The following is an 11,768-nucleotide window of genomic DNA, read 5'->3' as shown; positions in this document are numbered from 1 at the left end:
ACAAAAAAAAGCCATTCTTCCCCACCGGACCTGCCAAACTAAGACTCCCAGGGAGGGACAGTCCTATATCACTTTTGAAATGTTTGCTTAAAACGGGAAGAGGAGACTTTAAGATAGTTAAGTATTTAAAAAGAGCCTGAAATTGAAAAACGGCGAAAAGGTTTAAAATTGTGGAAATGAGAAGTTTATCGTTTCTCCTGTAAAATTTACAAAAATGGAATTAGCTGGTTTTGGTAGTAAACGCCTCAAATATTTTTATTTACATATTCTATACTATATTATTTACAAATATACAATGCTGGTACGGTTTAACATTCACTGCCAGGGAGATTTCCAACGGCTTATCGATTAATGTTACCTTAATCGCATTGTTTTATTCAGCTATTATAATGGAACTCAGTTATTAAAAATTATACTAAAATCATTTTCCGAGCTAATTATGTAATGGAAGTGAAAAAATCAACTTAAAATTTCTTTTGTGGATTTAGGAGCAGTAACAGCCAGATTCATTGAGAAATAATTAATAATGAAGTAAGCTGATTTAAAAAAAAATTAACTAATGAAAAAGTTTTATGACAGATGAAGATCGATGATACTGTTATTGTTAAAAACTATTTGAAATCGTCAGTTTAAATTTAGTTAGGTATTCGATGTTGAAAGTGTATATACTTATTTTTTAATAAATATTATATAAAATTTGCTATAAGGCTATAATTGATACATTACATTGTAAGGTGTAAATACCTTTTGTATGATACATTGATGTAGTTTGAATTTATTTATCTTTTTTTTTTACAGTACGAAAATTTAAAACTACACCTAAACCTTAAGAAGCCTGTAACAAAATAAGAAAATCCTACAGAATGAAAAAACAATAATAAAGTAATTAAACATAAATTGTAAATGATGGAGATATGAAAAATTAGTACACTTTGTGAAAAGATAAAAATTAGAAATGTACAATTAAGTTTTCATGTTTTGTCAAATAATATGTGTTTGGTACATTTTTGGGTGTATCTTCTTAGGGATGTTTTGTCTGAGACTCTCATTTTTTGTATGAAAGGTTTGTCAGAAATAGTAGTATGAGAGAAAATTTTTGTCTTAGTAAGTATGTGTACTCTTTAATCGTCGGAAGACAAGACAGTATACTTGAAATTCTAGAGTGTGTATATATATATATTGTATATTAATCATAAATTAACAACAATCAGCCACTACCGAATTGAAGCAAGGTGGTTCTTCTTTATTTATAAAATAATTCAAATAAATAATATTACGCAGCGAGATAACTGCCTTATTCCGGTATAGAGGAAATTAAACAAAGTAGAAGTGAATTATAGAGTAACATCCTTTTGTGTTGGGATCGTATATAACGACATGAAGCTGTTCCATGTGTCAGTAGTCAACATGAAAGCAGCTCTGGTCTTGTGTATCATCGGTGTAGTTTTGGTAATTATTACTAGGGTTTATAAAATGTAAAATTTTATATTTTAAAATAATAACTAGTAAAAATAGTCACTTAATAAACTAGACGATCGGCAGAAGCCGTGGAGAACACTGTTGAACAATTACGAACACTAATGTTTATCTTTACATATACAGATAAATTACGAAGCTAAGTTGTATAGTAGACATCGGATGTCCTATAATTAATACACAATATTTTATTTATTTATTTATTTTATACCAGATCGAACTGGTGGGTTGATATAACCGTTACATTATATATTTTTTTTTTTAACAGTTGATTATGGTGGGTCTAGTCTCGTACAAAAAGACACCCCTAACTATATACAATGTTATAATTAAAAGAAAAAAGATAAAATAAATAGATAAGAATAATGATTCTTAATAAATGAGAAAAGTAAAATTAATAACAAAAAAATAATGATATTTGTAGACTTAACAAAACAAATAATTGCCTTCTAATGGTAAAAAGAAACAAGTTAATTTGAAAAAGGGACAAGAGAAAAGTAAAAATAAAAATAACAAGTAAAATAGACGTAGTGTGAATAATGAATTAATAAATATAGAATTTATAACAGAATGTCCTGCAGCAGTCTGGGCTTCAGTTTTCGGGTTGAGGTTGGGTTTCCCAGGTTGTAGGTCACTGCTCCTTTAACTGTCGGCAACTGGGAGTGGAACTTCATGAACCGTTTTTTTATGTAAACCTCTATTGACTCCATTTGTAATTTCCGATGCAATTGGCTATTTCTTATGAACCATGGAGCATTAACTGCGATTCTTAGGACTTTGTTTTGAAAAGATAGTAATTTCTTTCCTTTTCGTAAAGGATGCCGCTCCCCAGACTTCACAGCTGTACATCAGCAGTTTCTAGTTTTAGTTTGGAATTTCTGTTTAGGATTGGATATAGCATTGCTAATCTTGCCTAGATTTGAGTTAGTTCGATGTTTATATGGTGATATTATTAGAGGTAATATTTAGACCTCAAGACCATAAGTTCATAGAAACCATTGTCCCATTCTGTACAGAAAAGTCACTTCAAGCTAGGCACGGATTGGATGGGAAGCGAACAATCAAAAACTCGTCAAAGTAACTATATTTTAATTGCACCATCGTAAAATAAATGAAATAAACTTCTAGAGCAAAAGATGCATTTAATAGTTTTCAAGTCCATACAAATATAGTTGAGGTTTCTTTGGAATCTGATTTGCAAAAAGTATGGTGTAGGATTATGCTTTTTGCAGACGTGAATCCGATTTTTAAAGTCTAGCTCCACAGAAGAAACCATTATGGTCCGGTTACACAGAGAAAAGAAAGCAACTGAAGTTTTATGCTTTTACATTTACTGAAAATGTTTGTTATTTTTATTGAGTAGGAAGCGTTAACTAAAAACCAATTTAACTTTGGTAATTGTAAATTGCAGCGTCGTAAACTCAACATCATTTCCTTCATTCCTCTTTGCTAAAACCCTTTGAATAGGGTAGACTAGCTGTTAAATAACAGATTTTTTTTTTTTTTTGGAAAATCATGAATTATTCGTGATATTTTTTATCATACTCCTACTGGATTACATATTATCTAGGAAAAAATATAATATATAGCTTTAGAGAGAAAATATATTTTTATAAATATGGACTTGAAATGAATAATTACTAAAATTTAGCACTACTCCATCAGGTAGAAACCTGTGTTCAAGGTTGCACAGTTTTAATTTCTATTTTTTTTTCATTGTTAATCTCATTATCACTATAAAGAAAATAATATTATAATCGTATTGGAATATAATTAGTTAAACATGTGTAATTAATTATAGGAAATGGTCCGGGAGCGATAAAAAAAAGTAGAAAACACTATTTATTAGACACCAATGTTTTGTCTCACACTGCAGAGTTTCATAAGGGCTGAATCCTTACAGATAAGGAAAAGTTGGTTTCCAATAAACAGTTTTCTATAATTTTATGTACTTTTTAGGCCGCTTTCCGGGCCATTTTCCTACAATTAATAATACAACCATAACGCTAGAATAAAAGTTGTTATTAAAATTATAATTCTAAAGATTGTTGATTGGTTTTTCAATGTACTCAGGCTATGGCTGAGGGGCAGAACGGTCCTCCTAGTGGCACTCCACCCAGTGGCACGCCACCTAGCGGATGTCCCCCAGGCTCTGATGGCACAGGCACAGCACCTCCTGGTGCCCCACCACTACCACCAGGGTGCCAGCAGGGTGGAACCTCAACTCAAGGTAACTATAATGGTTCCTTAGAGGCGATAGTTTATCATTTTAGACTAAGTATTGTAAAATAATGAAATAAAAATAAGTATCATCTAATCAGAAGAACAGAGAATTTTAGAGAAAATCTTAGAGAATTAATTATTATATATTTTTTTTTTTTTCAGGTCAGTCTACTACCACAGGATAGACCTGACAATTACAGCCGGAAATGTCTTCTTGCACTAAAAATTCACAATGTATAAATATATTTTGTGGTGTGGAAAAAGTTTCAAAATATAATCTATACAGCTAATATTATTTCTTAATTAATCTAACCCTTATCACTAAATCTGACAAATCAAATCAGCCAAATAAACTCATTTCATCGAAACAAATATATATTAACGTCAGAACAAACATATATTTTGTGTTACACTTGTTTTCATGTATATTTCCATAATTATTCACTAAAATTGATCAAATTACCTTTATTTTATCCAGATATTTATTTTTCCTTTTCTAATAAATAAAACATAGGAAACGAGATATTATTTAACACTTAAGCTACGTGGTTTACTTAAAATCTCTGAGGTTTTAGTGGATAATTTAAGTTCTTTTCCCTCTGATATATTTATGGCATCAAATATTTACAATAAGTTCACGATGTTCGATATTTTGCCCTCGAGTAGGATATCCTAGAATTAGAGAAATCACATATCCCTAAGTTTACAACTTTTCCAAAATCCCAATAAATCCTAACACTATATTCACCACGTATGCCGATAACACATGTGTGCTGCTCACAGTTGATAATAACCCTCTAATTGTATCCCAAACTCTCTAGTCCCATATTACAACCCTCGAAGAATGGTGCCGAAATTAGAAAATAAAAATAAATCCCATCAAATCAGCTTTACTCTTCGTGGTAAACCTACCGACTGCTCTACAGTATACTTTAATAATGTTGCTCTTACCCCTGTCGAACAGATCCGCTACCTTGGACAACATCTTAACAAATGACTAACTTGGAATCCTCCCACAAGACTTAAAAGACAAACGGTCTAAACTTCTAGAACATTACAAAAGACAATAATAAGGCCTGTTTGGACATACGGAGTTGAGCTTTGGGGATTCACTGAACCTTCGAGTTCCTATCGTATCCAATCCTTACAATCCAAAATCCTTCGTAAAATCCTCAATGCACCTTACTTTGTCCCACATAAAATCATCCGTAAAGACCCAAATGTTCCTTATGAAACCGATCAAGCCCGAACAAGATATCATTTGCTTCCACTTTCATTCCTGACAAGCCTCCGAGGCGCCTGAAAAGAAAATGGCCTCGAGACTTTACATTGTAAAAATATTTTTAGAGTGCTACCAATGGGTAATTTCTCTACATACCTGTACCATATCATTATGACCGAACTTTAAATTTACTGGTATTTTATGAACAGTTGTAAATTTCAATAAATGAATGAAAAAAAAAACTTTTCTAAGAACTAGGAAGTTAGTTATCATTATTTTATTTTTATTTTTTTGGAAAACATAAACCACGACCTGGCCTATTTCATTAGCAGAGCAATGGGTTCTTTATGATGATAAATAAATCCAGTAAAAATATCATAAAATTTAGCTGTACTTAAAAGTAATTGCAAAATGATTTGCTTCAATGGATTCTAAAATAAAAATAATTATGATGGTAAAAAAACAGGAAGATAAAAAATATGAAAAAGTATTCTTTCACTAAAAACTCACAATGCATAAACATTTTTTTGTGGTGCGGAAATAGTTTCAAAATGTAATTATATTACAGATATAATTTCTTAATTAATCCTCCCCTCATCATTACAAGAAATATATCAGATCAGCGAAATACACAAAATTTACACTCACATCACCAATAACATATTATTACAATTTTTTTACATGTATTTTCGATTCCGCTCAAATTCTTCAAACTTTTTTTGAATTAACAATTCCTCAGGAATAATTTAAAAGTCAGTTTCGATTTACTAGTGATATTGTAGGTAACACAATACTTAGAGGTAATGAAAATTGCCATTTAATACCAGGCACTCCGTCAAAAGGCAAAAGGGGAACCTTCCTGGGACCCAATAAGCGTTGACTAAGTGAATTTATCCTGCAAAAAGATTTGTTGAATAAATATATACAAATATGAAAATCATTTCAACCTTTAATAAATAATACCATATACATTTATCATACTTTAACAGTGTAGCATAATTTATATAAAGGATATTTCAGGGTTAAGTATCCAAACTGAAAATATAAATTAAGGATCTCAAAACAAGAAAAAAATTATATCCAGAGTATCATTAACGCATTATATAAGAGATATTTACATCTAAAGATTTTTATTGTTACGAATTATTTAGGTTATGAAAAATAAATTAATATGAGTTCTAACAACTTTATTTACGATAAGTGAACATTAACGTTCATATTAAATGTTGTTCAAAGTAATTCAAGGTAATTAAGTAATAACTGAACAGTAATGGATATGTGTTATTGTTTTGCAAGCTTTTCAATGATGATTCAAGGCCATTGATCTGGCTTATAAAAACTTATAATATAATAAAATAATTTACCACAGACAAAAAATTCCTGTGACGTCAGATCCCGAAATAAAGAAAGAATAAATATATGACACATCCTCAAAACCACAACAGGATTATGACACATCCTCAAGGTAATCAATTTGAACAACATTTAATATAAATTAAACGTTATATAAAACCAATAAGTAACTGTGAGGAAAATGATCAGGGTTGCGGTCAAAAGTGAACTTAAATAGTTAACAACTATTTATTTTCCGACGTTTCGCCCAAATTTGTAGAGCTTTATAAGGGTTGTTCAAGTTTATGACTTTAGGGACTTTATACTTTTATATTTACTTTTTTTTTAAAGTCTCTAAAGCTATCAACTTGAACGTCCCTGATAAAGCTCTACAAAGTGGGGCGAAGCGTCGGAAAATAAATAGTTGTTAACTATTTTTGTTCACTTTTGACCGCAAACCTGACCTTCTTCCTCGTAATTTGAAATTATACAGTAAATTAATTATATATGCAATAAGTAATTGGTTTGATAAAGAAAAATTTACCACTCCTAATAATTTGTATTTAAAAAAATTGGAAATTTAATACTTAAAAAAATACCTATTGATGACCTATAGCAGAGATAGAAACACGAAAAATATAAAAAGCCAATCCTTCCCGACAAACCCCCCCGCTAAAACTACAAGGGAGCGACGGTCCTATATCACTTTTCAAATATTTACTTAAAATTTGAAGAGGAGACTTAATTATAGATAATTAAATTGAGCAATATTTAAAAAAGCGCAGACACAGACGTATAGAGAATAAATTGGTTGATGTACGACTTGAATGCATAAAATGCTAAAATGAAGAAAGCAAAAAATATAAAAAGGCAATCCTATCCAGCAAACCCACCCCACTAAAACCTCCGCGGAACAACGGTCTTTAATCACTTAAGCAATATTTAAAAAGCGTCTAAAATTGGAAAACGGCGTGAAATTCCTTAGTTAATATTTACATTTAATTAATAAAGTATTTGGAAGAGATATTTATTTATTATTTAGATATTTATAGATTTATTAAGATATTTATTATTTACTAAATAATTCATAACAATGCAAATCTTCGGATGTGAACATCTCCTAAACAACATGTTGATATAATTGAGAATATACCTCCAGAGGGAATTTGTTTCTTGTTTTATGGTCATTAATTCATTTTCAGTTTGGACACTTTATCCTGAAAAACCTGTATATTGCACTTAGAGATGACAACGGATTCATTTATCGAAAGGACTTAAAGATAAAAACCGTGTTAAATTTGAAATATCCCCAGTCAGTCGCTTAAAAACCGGTGCTTTATATATAAAATTTTAATTTGTAATTGTAAAATTTGACATTTCATTTTACTAAAAGCCTCTAGAGGATATTTCACCATTCTTTACCTCCCACCCTGATAACATATTTCTTACGTTGTTCGTCTGTGTTAGTTTATTTTGTGAACCCTCCTGAACTAATTATTTTATATTGTTGAGAAAAATAACATTAAATTTAATAACATACCTGGGTGTTCTTGAGGTGAAAAGTTTTTATGTATTGGTTTTTAGTGTTTTACTTTATGGCGTTTGGGGCGCTCATTAGGAATCCAAACAGCTCCAAAAGAAATTTGTATAGATGAATGTCAGAGATAAAAAAACTATTTTTTTTTTAAACTTCCAAAGTAAACTTTGTAAAAGTTTAAAGTAAGCAACTAAAAACTTTCCACTTCAAACCCATTTTTCAACTCTATTTCACTAATTGCACATTTGTATTTGACGGATTTCGTGAAAATCACACATTATACAAAAATAAGAGGAACATCGATAAATTTGTAATTATCTCATATTTATTTTAATGTAGGATTACTTTTTTCATATAGTTAAGTTAACAGTTAATAATTTTAAAAAAATTGTTGTTTTTTTTTCGATTTCTCATATTTGCAGTTGGTTAAATTGGTAGCTTCAGATTCGTGTTCTTAACACCGCCAAGAAACATAAAGTAAACCACTAATAAAAAATATATAACCATAACCCATTGCATAAAAACAAGATGATTTTCTAATCTTTATTTTAAGGTAGAATCATTTTTTGCGGACAAAACTTACTCTACACATTACAAAAAAACATTATATCTAGTTTTTTTTTTTTTTAATAAATCCCCATATTAGCAAAAAATTAAATATTACACGTCATATTTGGGTTCAGCATTCCAAAAAACCTGAAGTAAACAACTAAAAAAAATACACCTTTATTTGTGGGCACTTCTACCCCTACTACCAGTCCTTCGTATACAAAAAGAAATAATATGCTGTACATCAACTAATAAATACACAGTAAATAGGTAAGAATTAAATATTGTACTAAAATAAAAATATCATAAATTCAGTTAAATTTACAGCAAACATTTAGTTAGTTTGATTTCCTTAGAGATCGATATTAGAGATATAGACGTCCCAGGCCGGATTCGAACCGGCACCGCCAATAGACATCAAATTGGTAAGACTGTGTCTTTACCACTGAGCTATGGGCGGCCCTTAAAGCTACTTAAATTTACTACAAATTTACAATTTGTACAATTTACTGCAAAGTAGTTAATTATGTTTATCGGTGTAGGAGTAGTAGTTTTTATGATATTTGACAAAATAAACTCACAAAATGTTAATTTCTAGTTGTTCGTATAAAATGTTGGATTTTTGAAGAAAAAAAAATTGGCAAAAGAAAATTTGTCCGAACAAATATAAATCAATATATTTTAGCAAATTTCATGTAAACTATTACTCCTACGAAGATAAACATCATCAACTACATTATATCTCATAAAACTAGCTTTAATTTGAGTGCTAATAGACATCTGCACGTCAAAAAATGCAAAATGGTTTTTGAGATATGAATTTTTCAAAATAAAGTACTTCACTAAGTACTGATCTTTTAGTACGTCCCATACAACATTTTTATGAAATGTTGCTTTTTAAAAAGCTATATCTCGAAAACTATTAAACGTAAATAACTCTATAAGGGCTCATATTTTAGCAAATTTACTCTTCTTTAAATGACGTTCATTTAGCTTTTCTTGTGTTGTTCCTACTTTTTAAGATATAGAGCTCAGAATGAAAAAAGTAGTTTTTTTTATCGCTTTGAAACAGCCGCCATTTTTTCTTCCCCCTTCCTATACTTGCCAGACTCGTCAATTTTTACTATTAATTATACATAGTTTTCATTAAAGTAATCAAAAATTGGGGTGAGATAACTGCCTTTTTTCTCCTCTTAGGCTCTTGTACTATATGTTTATCAAAACCGAATTTCGCCCAGTATAAGGTGTTGAAAGCATTCATATGCATGTTTGGGCAGATGCCCCTAAAGCTCGCAGATGTATTATTAGCAGTATCTGAAGTACATGGAATGCCAAATCCAAAGTTTCAGATATAAATATATATAACGTGCTTTGTCAGTTATTAATCGTTTATCTATTAGTTTTAAATATTATTATGTGATTTTATTAATAAAGGTTGCAATACATATATATAGATTAAGAATAATTATTTGAACAATCAGCCATTTTCAAACTGAACCAAGGTGGCTATTATTTATTTATATTAAAAAAATGAATACATAAATGCTACGAAGCGAGATAACTGCTTAATTCCGGTATAGAGACAACTAAACAAAGCAAAAGTGAATTATGATTTAACATCCTTTTGTAATCGGGTGGTATATAACGCCATGAGGCTGTACGGTGTGTCAGAAGTCAACCATCAACATGAAAGCAGCTTTAGTCTTGTGTGTCATCGGTGTAGTTCTGGTAAATTTTACTAAAACTAGTAACTTAAAATGTAAATATTTTTGCTTGTTAATTTAAGTTCACAAGTCAACGTTTTATGTAGCATATAGTTTTCTTTTCTAACTCAGTAACATTTAGTTTGAATAATTTAAATCTGAGGATATAAATGTTGAAAGCTCTGTTAAAAGTTTGATTTTTTTTCTGTTACCATCGATTTATCTGAAGTTCCGATTTAGCAAGAGCTGGTAAAAAAGGTGTTACATTGCTTTGAGGGTGCAACAAAGAGATTCACTTAAATTGGTGGGCTTACATGGTTAATAGAACAGTCATTTTTTTTTTGTTTAACAATTTACTATGGGCGAAGAGGGAGGTATGGTCTCGTGGCTTCTCTTACTACTTACAACGCAATAAATATTGAACAATTGAGAATAATAATGATGAATTATAAAATAAAATAAATAGATAGAAGTAATAATTCTTAAGAAGAGAGAGAAAAAAAGAAAAAAAAATTAATAGAAAAACAATGGAATTTATAGATTTAATAAAATAAATAACTGACTTTCAATGGGGAAAAGAAAAAGTTAAGGAAAAAACAAAAAGAAAAAATAAATAAAATAGTAGTAATGGCAATAATAGAAATAGATAAATATAGCTGCCCGGGCTTCAGTCTTCGAGATGAGGTTGGATTTCCCAAGTTGTAAGTTACTGTTCCCTTAACTGCTGGTAAATGAACTGTTTTTTAAAATTAATTTTAGGCGTATTTAAAATCGAAATACATCGATTAAAACAGATAAATAAATATATGTCATTATCAGGTTCGAATAGAAAATCATTGAAGATAAATATATTTCCGTCAGATAGAAAACTTAATGACCGAATTAGCTGTTTGAACATCTTTTAGATCATAACAAATGGTTATTTTACATATAATAAATGGTTTAATATATCTTTCATACACTCAGGCTATGGCTGAAGGGCAGAACGGTCCTCCAAGTGGCACGCCACCTAGCGGATGTCCCCCAGGCTCAGATGGCACAGGCACAGCACCCCCAGGTGCTCCACCACTACCACCAGGGTGCCAGCAGGGTGGAACCTCAACTCAAGGTAACTATAATGGTCCTTACAAGCAGTATTATTAATTATTAATTAATAATTCAATTACCACATTATCATTTAATCAGAACACTATATTTCTAGTATTAGTAGGATCAGATACTTTGACAACTTAAAGAATTACTAATAATATATTTATTTTTTCAGGTCAGTCTACTACCACAGGATAGGCCTGACGACTACAGCCGATCGCTATACGAAAAAGTCTTCTTGCACTAAAATTCACAATGTATAAATATATTTTGTGGTGTGGAAATTGTTACAATATATAATACATAAATAAATATTATTTCTTAATTAAACCTACCCTTATCGTTACATCTCACCAATCAAATCAGTGAAACAAATTCACTGTGTCGAATAAAATATACGCTCACGTTAGAACTAACATGTTATCTTTTTTCACACTTTCTTGGAGTACTTTTGAATACTATTACTGAAATTAATCAAATTACTATCATTTTATCCATAAATTTTTATGGCATATCTAACAAATTAAAATTAGAGGAGAACTGGCTTATGGTTGATGATATCACCTTCAAGTTCTACTTTATAGCTTTGATGTTTTTATTACATAATTAAAGTAGTTTTCCACCTGGTATATTATAC

General features: G+C 30.1%; 1 protein-coding gene and 1 long non-coding RNA gene across 2 annotated transcripts; both read left to right on the top strand.

Moving 5' to 3' along the window:
• The first annotated feature begins 1,350 nt into the window (after positions 1-1,350).
• On the top strand, positions 1,351-3,989 carry LOC106687380 (vasodilator-stimulated phosphoprotein). Its single transcript, XM_014431240.3, has 3 exons — positions 1,351-1,449; positions 3,550-3,706; positions 3,862-3,989. Exons 1-3 carry the CDS (start codon positions 1,378-1,380, stop codon positions 3,882-3,884), a joined length of 252 nt encoding a protein of 83 aa, XP_014286726.1. The 5' UTR covers positions 1,351-1,377; the 3' UTR covers positions 3,885-3,989.
• A 5,992-nt stretch (positions 3,990-9,981) lies between these two features.
• LOC136796073 (uncharacterized) lies at positions 9,982-11,448 on the top strand. Its single transcript, XR_010843770.1, has 3 exons — positions 9,982-10,067; positions 11,009-11,150; positions 11,307-11,448. It is a non-coding gene; the product is annotated as an uncharacterized lncRNA (long non-coding RNA).
• The last annotated feature ends 320 nt before the right edge of the window (positions 11,449-11,768 follow it).

The sequence above is a fragment of the Halyomorpha halys genome, unplaced genomic scaffold (genome assembly GCF_000696795.3).
Source record: "Halyomorpha halys isolate HHAL.00 unplaced genomic scaffold, Hhal_1.1 Scaffold954.1, whole genome shotgun sequence".
Classification (NCBI taxonomy): domain Eukaryota; kingdom Metazoa; phylum Arthropoda; class Insecta; order Hemiptera; family Pentatomidae; genus Halyomorpha; species Halyomorpha halys.
Note: the sequence above shows the minus strand (reverse complement) of the source record. Positions and strands in the feature narration are given on the sequence as shown.